This window comes from Scatophagus argus, chromosome 5 (assembly GCF_020382885.2).
Source record: "Scatophagus argus isolate fScaArg1 chromosome 5, fScaArg1.pri, whole genome shotgun sequence".
Taxonomy (NCBI): Eukaryota; Metazoa; Chordata; class Actinopteri; family Scatophagidae; genus Scatophagus; species Scatophagus argus.
In genome coordinates, this window is record NC_058497.1 from 22,260,161 (window position 1) to 22,279,941 (window position 19,781).

The 19,781-nt window shown below is 40.6% G+C and overlaps 1 protein-coding gene across 2 annotated transcripts in view; it reads left to right on the forward strand.

Moving 5' to 3' along the window:
- Positions 1-371: 371 nt before the first annotated feature.
- The window catches only part of fndc3a (fibronectin type III domain containing 3A), a 41,553-nt gene continuing 22,143 nt past the window's right edge, over positions 372-19,781 (forward strand). The window contains exons 1-3 of one of the 2 annotated variants that reach the window (XM_046389694.1): positions 372-1,011; positions 4,143-4,286; positions 15,840-15,915. In XM_046389694.1, coding sequence (XP_046245650.1) covers positions 4,176-4,286; positions 15,840-15,915 — 187 coding nt within the window. In that variant the 5' untranslated portion in view covers positions 372-1,011; positions 4,143-4,175. The remainder of the gene's footprint in view (positions 1,012-4,142; positions 4,287-15,839; positions 15,916-19,781) is intronic. The other variant, XM_046389695.1, reaches the window with a different exon arrangement.

Genomic DNA, 19,781 nt, shown 5'->3' on the forward strand with positions numbered 1-19,781 from the left:
TTAAAGGGCTTCACACGACACAAAAATGTTATGATGAATTTGTCTAAAATGATAATATAGTGGGAGTGAATGAAAACATTTTATTTCAACGATGACAATTAAACGAGGAAAACAAAAGTTCTATTTATTTATTTCCATTTTACTTATTAGTACCCCATTACCCCCCATCCATGTACGTTAATTAGAATTTCCGTGCAAGAACATAAAAACGAATGAACAGTTCCAGTAAGAGGCCTAACCTCTAAATGTGCTCCTGTAAAGACAAACTGGTTACGACTCGGGGTTGTCTGGGGATACAGCAGAGTCATATAAGCGTGAAACAAATGTGGGTTTCGCATAATCACACACACATGACTCTCCGCGACTGATTAGTTGAACAAACCGATCGTAGACACGTCAACCTTAAGGTCTTCCTTAAAACGCTGAAAACATAGATAGACAAATAAAGTTAATTTTAACTGTAGTGGATACGGAGCACGTCCACGGCACCAACAAAATTCCGAAAAATATAACAATATTGTAATTTCTTCTCGCAGATATCTTGGAATTTGGGATTCGTTCAGATTTGCAGCAATGCGCATGCGCACAGAGCCCTGCAAGCGATGGCGAAATTCCTGACTTTTATGCGAGGAGCAGGGTTTGGTGGAAAGTTATCTCGATAAATTTGGCGATTTGGCTAACATCATCCATACGTGGCATGCTCACTGTCGCTCTCTAGACATTTCGATCTGTTTTAGGGGTACTCAGTACAAGCGATCGTCGTTCAAATAACGAGTAAAGCACATCTTCATCTTGCTAACTATTAGCTAGGTAGCATTAGATAGCTAACGCTAGCATGTCACATTATGCCGTGTCTTGTGTTTATCTAGGTAGCTAGCGAGTTATCTGTCTCAGGTGTTTCAGAAAGTAGCTGGTCATCGGCGCTCTCTGTCTTTAAACATTTCGGGAAGAGCTGCATAAGAATCATCACTGTGCATCGACGTGTCAGTCAAGACTGCTGCCGTGAGTAACGTAAGCTGCGCTACTGGTAATAACTCATTGTGTTGCAGACAGTTTAACGTTGCCGTGCATTAACTGTGTCTTTTAGGGGATCTTGCAGTAAAGTCTAAACTTGTGGTTTGTTAACTGGCCGATTGCAGTGTTATTTTACAGTTAGATAACGAAGAGCTATGACATAACGCCAAGCACACCTGTAGCTAACGTTAGAGTGAGCAATTGTCTTGGCTGCAAGGTAACTAGCTTAGTTAACATAGCGTTTTCAAATAAGGTATATTACTTTTTACCACTGACTTAGTGTTAAAAATGTGACATGTCAAATATGACCGAGTTAATTCGCTTAATTGATAGATCTGGTAACAGAATTTAGTAGCACTAAGGCAGAGATGGGGTTATCTAAGTGTGATAACCCTAACCAGCTGTTCAGCCTTCTGAAGCTGGCTGGAGTATTATGTATAAAAATTTTAGGCTAAAACCTGGGTAAATTTTCGACATCATTAGTAACTGACCAAAATGTCCAAAGCATTATGCGTTTTTTGTTTCCTTGAATTGTTTTTGTCTGTACCTTTGCCTAATCCTGCTACTTCTAACAATGAGGAATAAACAGAAGTGTTAGCTTGACACAATATCCTATTATTCTCACCATTTGGGGTCACTTCCTCTTCCTACCAAAACTGTAACTGAAAAACAGCTGTTGTGTCTTATCAATTGCCTTCATAGTCACAGTCAAATATAATGAAACAACAGATGTTATCACATTTTCGAAGAAGTAATGTGGATTGTTCTGTAACGGAAAAGGCTTTACACATGATATAATCCAATGCAACTGTAACAGGAGAGCTTTTACTAGTTTTTAATTGGAGATTGTGATGATTTTTAGTGATTTATTGCAGTATCTTTTCCTGATGAGGCCATAGGAGCAAAGAGGGAAAAGTACCTACACAGTGTATTCATATTTTAGCATGTCAGCACCTCCAGGTATGTAATAACTGGAGTACACGAAACACTTTATAATTACCTGTTAGCCGTTCTCAAATTATGCCACATTTGGAATATTAATAAGCAACTGTTAAATCTTGATTTTTTGCATGAGCATAGAATACTACTTGGCACTAGGACTTCATCAAGTGTGTGATGGTAAGATGTAAAGAAGTGCCTGTGATCAAGGATCTCTCCATTGTTACTTCTCTCTTCACTGATCTCTGGGTGTAGCCTTTGTGACTATATTCTCAAGAAATTCTCAAGATTTTAAACCTGAACATAGATCTGTACGAAGTGGTCTTGTGTGATAGAGTAACATGTGACTTTAATAGAAGAGATTGCAGTGAATTACTTGGAGGCCTAATGAAGGAGTCTGTCATCATCTAAAGCCTGCTAGTGATTCTAGGCTAATCCACTGTGGGTCCTCTGCTGCTGCAATAGTTCCCGCAAATGCAGTTCATCGACCATCACACTGTAAACTGACTTTGTTGTTTAAGCTTAAGGAGGGGAGGGGCTAAAGCTAACAGATTAGCCAGATCACTGTGAGGTTTAGGGGCGCATGCGCTGGATTGTAATAAGGTTCAAGGACACATGTTGCATTTCTCTCATGATTTTCTGTTGTTTTCTGATTGAATTTTTGTTATCCATGCAATCCTCTGGCAACTTTTTTCCACACGAGTAGGCGGTGTTATTTTTGTGTTATTTTCTTATTTCCTAGCAGCATCTTAAAGGGAGCTCTATCTTCCCTGAGTTTATGTATAAGCCCTTGCGGTTGATTTACACTTGATTTCTCCTATTTTAGCCAACATTATGTGCCTCCATGTTCACATTTTGGATATTTGTATCTGTTATGTGAAAGATGTGAGAACACGTTGGACAGCAGTGTGTACTTGTTATATGGCTAGAGAATGTGCCTTTTTCAACTGAAGGAGTTAACATTTTTTCCCTACACAATAACTAGTAATTCCCTCTTCTCTTCTCATGTGCCCCACCCTCAGAATCTTTATAGTAACACTATGCAGACCTACTGTGTTGATGTCTGTCACCTGACAGACATCATGCACAATAAAGTATGACACCTGATGCCTAGTTTATCTTTCCTTCTCATTCTGGTACATCGAGGATCCATTTATTTTTAGCCCATTGCTGGGAAATTTTAGTGCAGTTGTCTTGAAAAGATTTTTTTCTTCTCTGTATTTTTTTCAATCCTGCTGTGAGTTATTATTGCCAATAGCAGTTGCCTTTTCAGGTAAGCTTCTTTTTGGCTTTGTCTTGGCTTTTGGCTTTCCATTAAATTTTATGATTTCATAGGGGCTGTACAAGTTTCAAGCAGAAGTAACAGACAACATAGACTCTCACAATGGCTAAATGAAAGTTTCCAATGACTTTTACCTACATGATATATATATATAATGTATGACTTAAAATGAAAATCCATCTGTCTTTGCACTGTGGTCAGACCTGTTTAGTTTGGATGGGATGGCTGTCCTAACGCGGTCACTCATTGATGCCGTTCTAAAGGTATCTTTCCGAGTCAGCAACAGGGCTTCTGTGCCAGAAAACACTGCCAGTGCATGAATGGCAGTGGAAAACAATGAATGTGTTTGGAAATTAATTATGTGTCGAATTTCCACTCCATGACATTCAGCTTGTCACTACTTCTTTAGTGGAAATAACTGTGCATTTAAAGGTTATTTGCCCCAATGCCTGATGTCTTCCAACTTCTAGGTTTTAATTTTAAATCACTAAATCTAGATCTTATTATCATTTGCGTTGGAGTAAAATGGAAAAGAAAATGTTTTTTTAGCGTGGAGGAAATTGGAAGTCTTTGTCTACTTGCCAAATAGTCATATTCAAATATTTACATACTAACTATGAATCCTATACCTGTCACTCTGTCATATTCTTTATATCATTAACGAAAAACACTTTTTTTGTTTCATTTTTTTGTCTACCTCTTCTATATAGCAGTACTAACATTGTACAAATGTAGGTGGTGATGTGCTTATACAATACAGCAGGAGAAAAAAATGTCAGACGGTCAGGGGCCAATCTAGTTTTCAGCACAGGTGTAACAGGCCATCGGAAGACTCAGGACAATGACATCACAAATCTTTGGCTTGTGTTTTGGACTTCTCCATTGATTTGTTGTGTTTTTGTTGCAGGAGTACCTCTTCAGTGGTGTGAATGAGGGAGACATGGCAGACCACACCCCACCTCTGGAGTCCGGCCAGCTTCTCAGCCCTGAACTCCCCATCTTGACTTCACAACCACCCCCAGCCATGGTCAACGGGGAGGGCCCCCAGCAGGTACGCTCAGTATGCTCTGACCCCTCTATCGGCTATTAGTCACACTAGCTGCATCAAGTCTGTTATCTCAAAATTGACTTTTATCGGTCTGCCCTGCAATTACAGGTGAAGGGATTTGTTAGAAGCGGAGCCCCTGGCTTATTTTGTCTATTGTTAAATCTTCAATTGTCGAACTCTTGTTGAGCCTGTGATGTGGAAAATGAAGCCTTTCTAACGTGTGCTCGCCTTTTTTTGTGATTATCAGAAAGAAGTCAATAATAACACTGGACAGCTTTGCCAAGTCATAGTATTCATTCCTTTCAGCTGTGTGAGTGCAATTTTAGCAGGTACTTAAGTATTTGAACCCTTACGTGGTTAAGATAGAGCACTGACATAGTGTATGGTTTGACCAGCACGGCAAGTGTGGTCTTCAGCCTGTTTTAGTGTCATAACTGTTTCCTGATGCACTCACATTGACGGCAGTCAACAGCATCTGCCTCATGTGAAACCTTATGGGTTTAGTGGGTTGTTTCAGGAGCTAAACAAAATATGCAGTTATGTTTCTCACTCAGATAAGTATTGAAACAACTGAAACGGATTTGCTGTTCTTTTTTTCAGTTGCTCATGGAATGCGTTTTATAGGCAACAGGTGCTTGCTAGTTATGAACCACATCTCTCTCAGTTTTGACAGCAGCTTGAGGTGATACCCCACCAGCCCCATCCTGTACCATCTCTTGTCAGTATCAGTGAGACTGAGTGGCCCTGACAAGCCTGGGTGATTTCCCTGTCATTTTGATGGTCATCAGTTCAATTTGCTTAAGTTTCTGTGACTTCCTGGGGGATAGCGTGGGACCCACGGTGATATCTTTTCCGTTATTTCCGTGGTCTTATGCAGTTTGTCTAGATAAGACTTGCTAATATTGCGCTGTCCTATAAATATGCCTTTCCAGCCATCTTGTCATTTTCCATAGTGGGAAAACCCTCAACTGAATCAGGCTTTGTTCTTTGTTTCTGGGCTGTGAGGGTGCAATTCATTTACCTAATCACTTCCCACAAAGGTTACCTGATTACCTGAACATTTCTCAGTTCAGTGTTTACAGTGTTTTATGAGAGCTAAAGGAATAAAATCTGCTTTTCCTTTCTGCCTTACATGATTACCACCCTGCTGCTCAGACCAATTTGAAACACTGCATGTTCATGATCGCTGAAATGTCCTGAAATGTGTTCCCAGTAACAAGTATGCGATAACACAGAGCAGTTACGGTGGTTTTTTTTTGTTTGTTTGTTTCTTTTTTGTTTTTTTTTTTTGAACCACAGAATGATGACTTTGTTTTTGCATTAGAGGTGTTTGTTTATATCCTTCTCAGCCATATCAACACTCAGATACATGGTCTACAGATACATGTACAGTGGCAGTTCATTGTTATTGAGCTTGATTTGACATGTTTGTTTTACAGTGGCTACAAGATTGTTTTTTTTTTTTTTTTTTATTCTGGTGTCTCCTGTGGAGAAAAGCATTATTATTAGATTATTTAGGATTAAGCTATTTAAGATTAATAACTGATATGTCAGTGGTGAAAGTTTGCTTTAGTTGCATTTTCAACTTACAAGTAACAGATTTTGTTGCATGGTAATATGTTTAGCTAATAGGTTAACTTTGTTGAGAAAGCTGGAAGTTGTCACATTCCCTTGTAATGTTATGTCTTCATAATAATAAGCATGCAGCAAGAGATGGCCTGCGAAGAAGCCACAAGCAAAGGAAATGTGGCTAAAGCTAGCTAGAGCTCAGTGCCAGACTTAAGCCAGCACCCTCTCCTGTCTTTCCTTGGTATGAGCAGTGAAAAGACCAAAGCAATTACAAAGAAAATTATGGAATTCATGACCCTGCATGACCAACTGTTGTCCATAGTTGAGAAGATTGTGTTACCAGAGCAACGTGGCTCTTTTACGAAATGGAGCAGTACGTATGTGAGCGAGTGGTGAGTGATGGCATGTGTGCAGAGAAGCAGAAGTGAACGCAGAGTGAGCCACATGTTTGAGTTGAATGTAAAAGTCCAGTGCAAATCACAGTCATTCAGTAAATAAGTGCTACGACTTCTCAAGCTCAATCAGAGCTCCTGTGTGCTGTCTCACCTGTGCTGTAACGTGAAGGAAAATATCCCCCTGCTTGTATGTGCTGGCAATTATAGTTTTTCATAAGAAAACCGGAATCGGCAGGTCACACTTCCAAAAAAATCGGAAATCAGAATTATCCAAGAAAATTGCAATCGGTGCACCTCTCTAAGATGCTGCATGAACTAGATGTTGTGCATTATTTCACTAATTCCTTGGCTCCTGATGCTGATGTTATGTCCATTTGATTGAGTGTAGGGCTTTTCTGGGATTGCTGTTTTGAGTGATGCAGTGAATAAGATGCAGCTTGTATTTTGTGTGTCTGAGGAGGTGTGTAAATATCATGACAGCTACAGAGGGAGGAGCAGGAACCACTGGAGGGGTCTGGGCAGGACTGTGGTGACAGTGAAGAGGATTCACAGCGATGGCATTTCTGACCTTTACTTGGAGAAGTTGCAAGGAAACCTCATTGTTCTTGGTTTCTTTATCCCAGTCTCAGTTTGGTATTAACGCTCTGTTGGACCAATTATTCTGAGTCAGAGAGGAAGTTGTTGTCTTGGGGTCATTACCTGAGATGATTCCTTTTTAGAGATGACTTTGGGTACAGCATGATTCACTGCTTCCATCCATTTAGCCCCCCCTCCTACCCAGTTTTTCCTGCTCTCGTCGTTTGGTTTGTAGCTAAATTGGTAACAGATGAATCAGTGAGTTTCTCTAAATTTTAAATCCAGCTAATGGCTTATGTACTTAGCTGTTGTGTGTGCTAATGGCTATGTGCATTTTCTTCCATTTTGTTCATTACTCATTTCCATAAGACCTTCCATTTAATGTTTTCATGTCCTTTGTGATCCTGTTTTTCTGTTTTGATAGTTTTCAGGTCTGTGTTTCTAACCTGACAGACTGTAAGTGATAAAAACACTTTTGAGAAAACTTTGATGAGACATTAGTAGGAATGGTTCACTGGCAGTTATTTTCACTCCCTTTTGTAACTTCTTGCCTTGTAGTTTTTGTCGAATCCTTTCCTAGAATGCAGAGAATTGCAGTTGGAAATATGTATAGTTGAGGTATCTTTCCAAACATTGTTACACTTCTTAGGGATGGCTCAAAAAGAACATTGAAATGAGGAGTAGGTGTTGTTTTTCAGTTGATTTTAGCCTTCTTTCCACTCTAAAATGTCATTTAGACATGATCGTGTCGTGTTTAAATCCTCTATGAGAAGAACTGAGATTAATAAAAGAACCAAAAAAAAAAAAAAATCAAAACCTGCTGTTTGCTCTCATTGTGTGAGAGAACACTCAGCATTAAGCACTAACTACACAAATTGGACTGGGAGCACAGAGACAACGTGAGTGTGTAGTCTGCTTGTGGCTATGTGCCATGCGTGGGCTAATGTTACTGTGGGATAGTGAGACCTCACTCTCGACTCGGCTGTCTTCGGTGCTGGCCTTGTATGTTACAGCCAGACACAGGAGACAGGGCCTTGAACATGTGCCCCTTGCAGAGTTGCCAGAGGGCTCGAGATATTGTGACAAAAATGCAACCCACTCTGCTTGTTTGTTGGTCAGCCACTGAATCATCTGTGAAGATGGGGGTGAGCCCACTCTTTGTCAGCTTATTGTGTGGAGGTGGACAGTGCGTGACTCGGCAGTAAGTTAAGACGCTTTCTTCCAAGGCAGGGACATTAACCATACTATTATAACTGCAACCATATTCAGCACAGACACAGATATTGAATATTGCATCAAGTAAATCAATCAGTGCTGAGCCCCACTCAATAACCATTCAAGTACAAGTACTTAACATATGCACTGCCAGCTGTATACTGACTCTGGTATAATACATCAGATGCCAACATTTCATTTGATGTATTTTCAGCATTTATGTTTAATATTGTTGTATGTCGTCCCTTACATTTTGAATAGATAAATAAAAGCAGTTCTAACATTGATTAAATAGAAATTTAGAACAATGGAGACAAACCTGGCAGCAAACGACATCTTTGGAAGAGAGTAAAGGGTAAATCTCAGTGAAATTCGGGACTAGCACATCAGGCCTCGTCATTGAAAATGGCCACAATGTGAAACTACCTGGACCTTTTCAAGCGCAGGTTGACTCACCGCAGAAGGACCTCTGCCAAGGAAGCTGACCTGGAACCCAAGAACAGCTCCGGCAGAAGTACAAAATGCCTCAGCTATGATGAGAGATTCCTCTGGAAGGACTACATTCAGTACAGCACTTCACAAGTCTGGGCTATGCAGTAGAGGAGCCAGATGGAAGGTACTACTGACGACGAGAAAAAAAAAAGCACATGACAAGCCAGCATCCTGGGAGTTTGCAGAAATTCATGTGAAATTTTCTGAGGCCGTGAGCCAAAAGATAATGTGGTCAGATGGAACAAAAGTGAGTAGTTCGGCTCGTAGTGGAGATCTCAGTATCAGAACAGCCACAGCCTATCACCTATATAACACCAGTTCCACTGTGATGCAGGGTGCTGGCAGCATGTGGGAGACTTTTTTTTAACAGCAGATATCAAAGGGAACAGCTACTGGAGAGCCTAACCATGTCCCCAGATGAATATAAGAATGGCTTCAGTTAACCATCGTATTCCATGCCCCAATATTTCACAGCTCTCAGTCATCATTAATCAATAGTGGTTGGGGACTGTTAATGACTTCATGGAAATGTGCTGAGACACTGAGTGGAAAAATGAAAGCTAATCATAGCTGTTGCGCAGTAGTGAGTCTGGGTCGGACATTTTGTGGAGGAAGATGAAAAAGGACGAAGAGGGGGAAGACAAATGAGAAACATATCAACAGAACTGTCTGGACCAAAATGATCGTTACACCTTGAAGGTGTGTGTGTCCAGTTTGCACAGCATGATGCCTGAGTAGGTGATGTACAGTACAGTACAATAAGATGTACTGTACTGAACAGCTGAATAGTGTGATTTATATAGAATACACCACAAAGTCTGTGACGAAGAGGAAGAGAAGCAAAAAGGAAGAGCAGACAAATGACAAATACATGAGGGTCCATCAGCAGAACTGCCCGGATCCATAATTATTTATAACTTATTAAATAAAAAATATCTTCTTGTGTGTGTGATCCACACAGCGCGGTGTCTTGTGTTGAGGGTAAGTTACGATCTTGTTGAGCAACTGCCAAGTGAGAAACCATTCACACAATAACAATAACAACACCAGCCTTGCATGTAAAGGCAGATTTCAAACTGGTGTCAGAAATTCAGTTATGAAGACACAATTCTAAGAATGTACATATTGTTTCCAGACAACAGAGGAATCTATGATTTATTTTTACAAAAACTTCTTGAGTGACAGACTGATGTTTAAAGGTATACTGTGCAGGATTAGTTGATTGCTGTTTGTAAACGCTACATTGAAAGGTGCAGTTGGCGAGGAAGGCATGTAATTGCTAAGTTTCATTTCCAGGACAAAGTGTTGGAGCCACCAACACTTTGGGTTGGTGGCTCGCCAAACCACAGCGTCAGTATTTGAAAACCTACTTGGTGTCAGTTGACAAAAAACTGTGAGAGTGATGGATGCCACCTCAAAGCAACAGAACTTTTCTGTTGAATTCTGTCACATTTTTTAAAAACAGTCGCTAAGTGAGAGCAAACAGCTGATTTGTTATGCGTTTTAAGTTTGAAACTGTAGATGGTTGCTGTAGAGACACCTGCATGCAAAGTTTTGTTTATTTTGACGTATGGGAAGGCAGATTTCCTACTGGTGGTGAGGTAGATGATGACGATAGATGTGGACTGATAGTTGACTAATTGCTTTGATAAGGTTTTGTTCCTCCTCTGATAAATAGAATTAGAAAATGACTAATATTTACAAGCATCTCTTGGAAAGATACCCCCACCCCCATCTGTTTGTGTCTTACTATCCCATCATGCAACGTTTCTAGGGGATCCTGGAGGGTGAAGGATCATCAAATTGCCTTCAATTATCATTGCACACGTAAGCATATGTCATCAGCTGCAGGGAGACTGCGTTAGTTCCTGGCTAGTTCCGACACTGGCAGGATTTTCCCTGTGTCATTTGGCTCCTGTTTCCTGTCCACCCAGCTGCTACGTCGCATCAACGCTCAGTAAACAATTAAGAGGAACAAATGGTGAGAAACCTGAACTCTGAGTCACCAATAGCAGAGAAACGTCAGAGCTAACAGCCATGAACACACAGAGAAGGCCCATTCTCCTGGGTAATAAAACGCAGCAGTGGCCACTGTGTGACAGTGTGCGGTAATTGATCCACACTCTCTTTGCACAGACTTACATACATGGACGCAAATCTTTATAAAGGTGGGAACAAAAAAAAATATCACCTGCTTTTCAGACACACTGTTCTGTGAATCTGTGGCAGTGTTTCTGACTTTCTTTCTTTCTGTTCTCTTAATGCATGTTGTCTTCCATTCAGCACTGTTTAAAAGATCCTCCCTGTTGTTAAATGTGAGCACAAAACCGTTGCACTTTCCAGTGCTTAGTCATCTGTGTGAAAAGTAACCTTTGCAGTATCCTAGCACTGTTTCAGAGTCTATCAACTTCGAAATGAAGCCACTGGGCAATTGGTTTGTGATTATTTAATGTGCGGCTACACATTAAGTGATACATTCACTCTGTTGAAGGAGTTTGCATGTATATACAGTATATGCATATACAGTAGCCTTGTAAATTCAGCATCTTTGTGTTTCTCAAGTATCAGAGCTGAGCTTCAGGGAGATGTTACAAGGTTTGTTTCTGTGTGGAAGGTTAGCTGTGATTGGCAGTGGCCTTAAACATGCGGCGTTACCAGACTAATCTTATTTTAAAAAAAAAAACAAAAAAATAACAAGTATTGTCTTTTACTCTGTGTGTACATGCTCTGCTCTGTGTATTTTCCCACCAATTATGTATATGTGTTTGCTATCTTTTACTGAAAATGTTTTAGACATTGCTACCAGAAGACTATGAAAACCTGAGCTGTTGAATGTCAGACATTGATCTAACATTATGAGGCAACCCTTGGAAATCCAAAGCTAAATAGTAAAGAGAATATTACCACTCAAGGGATAAAGTAATGACAATGCCTGGAAATAGTAACCTGTCGGTATTCTAAACCCCAAAACACTAACGACATCGTGCAATACAGGCACAATATTATGCAGTTGAACCTTTCAAAAATGAACAGTCCTCTTTGTACAAATTGTTCTGTAGCATCAGGCTCCATATTTGCAATGAATATGTGAGGATTGGTAGCAAGGAACAAAACATCAGGCGCATCAGGTTTCTTGTTTTGGTGGTGCGGTTTTGTTTATTTAGCTGCTGAGGCAGCTGAAAGCCATCCTAACTGTCTACTGTTTAATAAAAAGTTTTTGAATTCAGTATTGATTGACAATGCTTTGCACACATGAAAAATTCCCCTTCCAAAACTACTGGAAAGCAGCGCTTAAAAAATTGCATGTTTGGTTTACAGCAACAAGTGCTTTAGATGTATAGAAAGTTTAGGTCAAAACCTAATTTATGATGGGACCCTGAATGGCCAGTGTCTGCAATGTGAATTTCTGGATTTCTGTGGTCCAGCACCCTTTGGTGCTACGCTATGCTGGTTCCACTTTTAGATTTGTTCAATGTCCTTGACTGTTGTTGGAAAATAAAATTTTATTTTACTAGATTCTGTTGATCCCAACATTATTATTTTGATGAATTCCAGATTTTAACCCCTCATTATTGTGCGTGCTGTGTGTTTTTCTCATGATACTTCTTCCAAGATTTTTACCTCATGCTTTTCAAAAGCCCTCATTCTTCATAAACCTCTTGTTCTTCTACTCTGATAATTGCTGTATTTATCTACAGCCTTAAAGCTGAGTTTGGTAAAGTTGGAGAAACGAGCAAGAGTAGCTAGATTTAGATTTGAAACAAACGGTGGGATTTTATTTTGTGGAGGATGTGTTGTAGGTGTACCCCTTGCACAGCAGTATCAGTGACGCAGAGTGACTGTTAACTTGGCACATGCTGATCAAGTGATCAGCGCTGTCGCTTTAAGGAACGATCCATTCAGAATGAATGAGGACAGATGTTACAGAAGCAGTGAATACTTCTGAGCTCCGTTTGTGTCGCTGTACAAATAGTGTCTCTGTTTTGACTGACTGTCAGTGGGCTGCTTTGTGATCTCTGAAGACAGTGGAGAACTCGAGGGTGCAATTGTTGCCAACGCTGGAGCTCTGCAATTGAACTCACACCACCTCCTCTGCCTTCGCAATCGATTTGAGTATTAAGAGAGGGGGTACGGCATGTCGCTCTTTGAATGGGAGAGAGAGCCACAGAGCGTATGAGGGGGAGGGAGAGCGGAGAGGGCGGGAGCGGGACTGTAGCGTAGTCGTATATGTCAGCCTCAGAAGCTGTGTGGGTCGCTCAGCTCCCTCACGCCATTGTTGTTGTTGTGAAAAAAGGCAGAACAAAGGACTCCCCACGCTGTGGAACCCTTAAACCTTTGCCGGCTCAGCTGTGCTATGATCACACCCCGATGGAATGCTATTGAAATTAAGCATATTAAGGAGCACAGCAGGCATTAAGTGAGCTGACACACAGTCAGTGACAGAAGCAAGAAGGAATAGCAAAGTGAGGCATCATCCAGTTCCTCTCTCGTTTTTGGTCCTGTTTTCTTGGGTTCATCCGCCTCTTTTTTCCGGAGAGTGGCCACTGCTGATAAGGTTTCAATCCCTTCTCTGAGGGTTTGGCGCAGACATCACTGTGGCTTATTTGTTGAAGGGGTTGCTGTGGATACTGACGGTGGGGAGGCTGCACTGGAGCCAGAGGCAAGAGTGAACAAGCCGCCTGCTGCAGAGAGTGCCGCTATGGAGCAGATGAGGCTGAACCAGGCTAAGCAAACATGAGATTCACGGCACACTTTCTGTGAGGGCTAGATCCAACGCAAAAGAGACCAAGAGACCACATTTGCCTACATAACACCTGCTGCACACTTCGCCCCTCAGCGGCTTCTTCCTCGATTTTGTACAGTTGGTGGAAGTGGAGGGAGAAACGGATCAGCACAGCCAGATGTGTTAGCATCTCAGGTCATGTGATTCCCCATGAGCGTTGGGTGAAGTAGTGGAGGGTCTGCTAGACCCTGGAGCACCTGTGACTGCGTGAATAGCAACGTCTGAATGAGAAAAAGCAATGCGGGCAACAGTAAGTAGCAGTGAGATGCTGTGCTAGCAAAATTTCTTTCCTTTGGGTTCATGGAAATGAAATGAATGCCTCAGTACTGATTTCAAATGTAACTGCCAATGTTAAGATTAAATTGGAAAAGGTAGAGATCATCCTAGGAGGGGTGTTTACCTCGCACAATAAACACACACGTGTGCCTGACTTTGAAGCGCCGATACTGTGAATTCAACTAGACCCTCCCCCCGACCACCACCACCACCATATACACTTGCTGCTGACGCTGCCTGCGTGGGTGTGTATGAACATATGAGCGTCTGTGTGTGGCAGTCAAAGGGCTCTTTCCTCTCCCTGCTGAGCACATGAATGGGAGCAGTGTCAGAGATGGAGGTGCTGATGATTTCTGTGCTTGAAGAAAACCATAACCAAAGCCCTTTGCCAGGGGAGTGTAGATTCTATGACAGCAACTTCCACAAGAGTGAGGTAACTAGCACCCACACACATTGCTGGGCAACAAAAATCTTGTTTTGTGTGTGCTTTGGGAGTTTAAAAGTTAAGGAAATGGTGAATTTGAGATGATCTGGGAGGAGAAGTTTCAGGGTATCTTGATTTGTTTTGTTTTTTTTATTGTTATTATTATTGTTATTTTTTTAAGCAACATAATCAGACCTGTTGATTGAAGTAAATGGGGAAAGAATGTTTTCAGTTTAATAATTTTCGGATTTTTGTTTTTGTTTGTTATCTGTTGTGAAAAGTTCGTCCCTTGGAAAAAAATTCACCCTTTTAATGAGGCTTTTTCCTGTTCAGTTCTGATGCTCGAGTCTTGACAGAAGCAGCATGACTCAGTGTAGGGAAACAGTGTGTACCTGATATTTCCAGCAGTCATGATGAACTCCATGAATGGCATGTGCTAGTAACAGTTTACAATTTTTAGTTTTATGGATAAGGCTTTAAAAAATGTATCTAAAGCCTGATAGCTTCAGAAGAGGCAAGTTTCTTTCTTTGCTTATTAAAATACAGATAAACAGTTCAGTTACCAGTCATGATTCCTGTCACAGATTTACATTTTAAATATTGACAAAATACTTGTAGACATGGAGGTTTTTTTTTTTGTTTACTGTGGGTTGGAATAATAATCGCTTTCTTTGCTTCCTCTTTTCTTATCTTTATTTGTAACTGTAGACATTATCTGTTGAACGTTACGGAAATTTACGTGATGTTAATGTTTTAACACAGCATATGTAGTTTAATGCTGACTCTTGGTGATAGTAAAGCAATGTAAATTTATTCACGTTAACAGACGTTGAAAGCTGTCAAGCACACATTAAATATTCAACCATTTCATCTCTCCGAGTTACAAAATTAGACGATTTTAAGAATCTTTTATTGTTTATCTGCACTGCTTCTTCAAAACGCATTCTTAGGATGTGTGTGTGTGAGAGAGAGAGAAAATTTAGGGTGAATAGTTGGTTTAAGGTTAGGTTTGGGTTAAGGTTAGGCAAGCTATGGTTAGAGTAAGCCTCCAGGAAATGAATGTACATCCATGTAATGTCCCCATAGGGCAGGGAAACAAGACTGTGCGTATGTGTGTGTTGGATTCAGTCCAGGTATGGCAGTGGTTATTGGTATTCACACTTCAGTCTTAATATAAAAAGGTCTGTTGAATTATTTTGCAGTTTAATATTATTTATCCCCAGTCAACCTGAGAGGAAGGCTCGCCACCGCCTGAACCCCCACAGTCTGCCAGTCCTGCTCTCAGTTAATTTTTCCTGTTGATTTTGTAACTAATACCTGCTCTGATGGAATCCTCATAACAAATGGCAGTGATCTGTTTTGTCTGCTGCCCTTATTCCAAACCAGCTGTAGCACTTGTCCCATTGCGGACAGCTGTGTGTGTTTTGAGTCTTACTGATGCAGTGTTATTTCTGTCTGTCTCTTACAGTCCCACCTACATGTCAAGCATTGCAGAACTGCTCAAAATTGAGAGATGTGATGTGATTACCCCCCCCCATGTTATGATTTTGAGTTGACTGTGTTTTCTGGGTGACACTAAACCCTTGGGTTCTTTTCACTGAGATATTGCTGCTTATATTCACACTAGAGCTGTAGCTGCAGAAATCGTATGAGGACTTGAGTTTGTACAATGGCAGAGCAACTTCAAAAATAAAATTGAGTGTGGCTTCTGCTTACACATGCTGCCATGTAAATTTGTCCATACTTTACTTTATACTTCAATTAACTATTTGCTGTAGAACAAGTGTGTTAAAGTGAACTGAAATGTTGCTTTTGTTTCTCCACAGGTAATCCTGGTGCAGGTAAACCCAGGTGAGGCCTTTACTATTCGACGAGAGGATGGTCAGTTTCAGTGTATCACAGGTAAGAAAACTGTGTAGTCACTCAATGTGTGTCTCATCAGTATGATGCTGGGTTTAAATAGATGTTGTCATAAAAGATTTATTGATCACAAAATCTAAATTATATAATGTGATACCTAAACATTTATTTGGACCTGTATTTTGAAAAGATATTGGTCATTCAGCTGTTTTTCTTTGAACAGACCAGAGTTTTTGTTCTGCTCTACGTGTCCTGGAAGATTCCAGTTTAAAAGCAGTTCAGTTGTGACTGTCTGTCAGATCATTTCAGACCCATGGACAGTACAGATGCATGTGTATTTGTTTTTTTTTTTGTTTTTGTTTTTAAATACCCGCATCCACCTGACCCATTATGAACCGGACCCACAAAATTATGTGCTAATCACCAAACCCAGAGACGAGCGGATCCCGCACAGCGCTTCTCTCTCTTTTCTCGTTAAAGACAGATTGTCCAAAGGTGTGTGAAGTAACCCTTCATAAAGACATAAACTCTCTCTCTTTTTTCTCACTTCTTTACATATAAGCAAGTGTGTGTTTGGGTGGCATAGAAAGGAAACAAGAAGATTAAAGGTGGACATTTGCACGTTTTGCACTGCTTTGTCACTTATTGACAAGCCAGCCTGTGATACTTTCTTGTAAGCTGATCCTAACTCGCTTAAAGTCCTTATACCAGACGCTTCACGACTTATGCCTTGACATCTATGAGAGCCTAAGAAACTTGTCTAAATAAATTACTACAGTAAATATGGAAACATTAAAAGCTCAAACAGAAGCTAGAGAAGAGCTTTTTATTGTACATTTGCATTTAGCTGATTAATAGAATAAACATGAACATCAACAATAATTATTCTCTTCTAATATCCAGAAAGACAAGCTGGAGAATGAGAATTTCTCTGTCTGTATGTGCAAGTAACTTGCAGTTTCATATTGGTGCTAAAGTCTGATCATTTAAACAAATGTAAGACCGTAACATATGGAAGCATAATTTAGATTTTTTGCTCAAGTTCTTTATTTTCAGCAGTAACCTTCACCTGAATTTATTCAGCTTTTCACAGCATGTGTGGTGAATAGGGAGGGGCCTCTCCAGGATGCATTGACGTATTTATACAGAAATGATAACAGGATTAACAGTCATGTCTCACAGCTCCCAGACTGCTCAATGGCATAATTGCATCCTGCCAACATAGAGAAATGTATAGCTTCATAGAATGTGTCATGGACGTGCATCAGTTTTAAAAGACACTGAGCTGATAAAGTTTGATCACATTGATTCACAATTACATATGCTTAACGTGCATAGTAAAGAAACATAATGGAGTTAAATAAAATATCTGTCTGGACATGATCAATAGTAGGCAGTAAACATAGAAGACAAAAAAACAGACACAAGAGACTGCCTGGCCTCATGTTTGTCTGTGCTTAAATCTGACATCAGCTCTGGCTGGACAGTACAGTAGATTAAGAAATACAAAAAACCAACATCAGTCATTGTTATAGGTTTTGTTCATACATTAAATCCTTGTACAAGGAGAATGGTCTGCAATGGTTTAGTCTCTAATTTGTAATGCTAAGTACTAACAATAATCATTCGTGCACAACAGAGTTCAGCATTTCTAAAGTTTGCTGTGGCACGTCAGCCCGTTTTAATTCAGCGGCTTGCCAGCCCTCTACCATTAGCCCTGAGCTTTGTTGCCTGAATGTCGTTCAGCAGGCTTTTGTTTCTGTTTAATTTGCCAGATGATAAAATGAACTGTGCATAGATAAATGATTATAATGTAAAAGAAAGCATATGGTATAATTACAGCGTGTTGGCAGGGCAGTTAGGGCATAAGGGTGGTGTAAGAGGTGTTACACATTCTTATTTGTCCTGATGGCAGTCACTTTCTTTTCCTCAGTTGTTAGTGATTGCGCTGGCTTTGTGACAGAAACAATGTAGTCAGGCTGCAACACGTCACTGACATTGTGAACGGGACACAGTTTTTAATAGCTGTAGGAGGCAGAGCTGTGGGGCAGTAAACAATTTAGTTTACTGCTTGTTTACAATTGTAAACAATTTAGATAAAATGTAGTGGATCTGAGAATGGTTTGCTTTGTTTTTGGTCTGCTCCATGGACATCTCTACATGTACTGACATTTCTGTAAGCTAACAGGCCGCCCTTTTTTGTTTCATTTGATATCATTTAAAAAGAAACAGCATGATAAAGGTTTAGGAGTGACTCATATTTGCTACCCTTTGTGACCACAGCATGCAGGCGCTTGACATTTTAACATAAATTTAATGTAGATCAGTGATTATTATCTCTCTGCAACTCTTGACTGTAGCCTTTGACTATATGGTGATGCACGTGAATAACAGTGGGACAATAGGGTTGTGCAATAGACGTTGGGCATCCAGGTTCAGATTGCAGTGCATCATAGACAGAAAACACACATTGAACAACTTTTGCACTAATTTCACTAATAGCTTTTATTTTATTTTTTTTTATTATTTTTTTTTTTTCAATGGGGCCATGATAATTATATAATAAAAATATAAATATAATGATTATGAGTTTGAATAAAACTTGGTGTGTCTCCAGGCAAAGGCGCAGGATGTCTTCAGTCGGGATTGTTCAAAGGCGTTGTGATTTACGAGCAAATATGTGATGGGCCACTTGCACCAAAAACAACATCGCACTTCAGCTTTTGGTTAATACATGCCTCCAGAGCATGTACACCACTTGGGGTCTGAGTCATTGGTTTTTGGTATTTGTTGTGCCCCCATATGGTTGGAGCTGAAAATGGATCAGTAGACCTGTTCCCTAACACAGCCTGAAGATTTGTGCCCAGATTTATGATGAGTGAACAAATGGTTGATGGGTTATGGCCAAGTTATTGGTCTCTCCTTCGACCTATGTATCAGACGTGTAATATGTTATCATGCCTGACGTGACCACTGCATGCCACTCCATGGGGGACAGAATCGTACTTTCACATAAAAACTACTGCAGGATTCTCACAGTGTGCTGTGTGCCCATTTTAGTGGTGATTCAGACGATAACCAAAAAGTAGATGGCACATGACTGTTTTTCAGTTTATGCAAATTTGAAAAAATTCAATCATGGTGGATTTTTATGGTTCAAGAGCCTTTTTTGTAGAGCAAATTGAGTTGGATTTGTGTTTCCAGTTTCAGCTTGAGGGGCCTGGCCTTTCCAGAACAGTTCCAGAACAGGCTCAACTTTCTTGGGAAGCATCATTTGCAATTGCAGGGCCCAGTTTGATGTTTGTAGCTCATTCTGTCTCACAGCAGTTTTAACCGTTGCAACAGAAAAATAACAATAAACCAAAACAAACTCAACAGGGTTCTGCGCTGTTGGGGTTTGAACCCTCCAAATGATGCTGTGCAGGCGGGAAGCCATAATACAGTTTGCTCACTCAAGGACTCTTCTCCTTACTCCTGTCTGGCTGAGCTTCCACTCCGGCCCCCCATTACAAGCTGAGTAAACCTCCCTAATAGGGAGCGAGCATACATAGTCTCTCCATCAGAGGAGAAACAAAGAGCTGAGAGGTGCCACATAGATCAGTGTGACTGCTACTAACTGGCCTGTCACAGGGTGCACTCATCTCTCTGTGACGTGAATAGAGGGATGACTCACCGCTTGCGGTGCAAGGAGGGAGGAAGACGATGTGTGTGCGCGTGGGCATTCGTGTATGCGCATGTGGTTGGTTGGTTTGTTGTGTGCTTGCAACAACAGATTATCCTTGTTCATTTAAGTGTATGCACATATGCATGCTGGGGTTAAAGGTGAGACGGACAGAGTGCCACAGTTATAAAGTCGGGATGATCAGGTTTTCACATACTTTTAAGGATTTGCTCCATCCCACACCAAT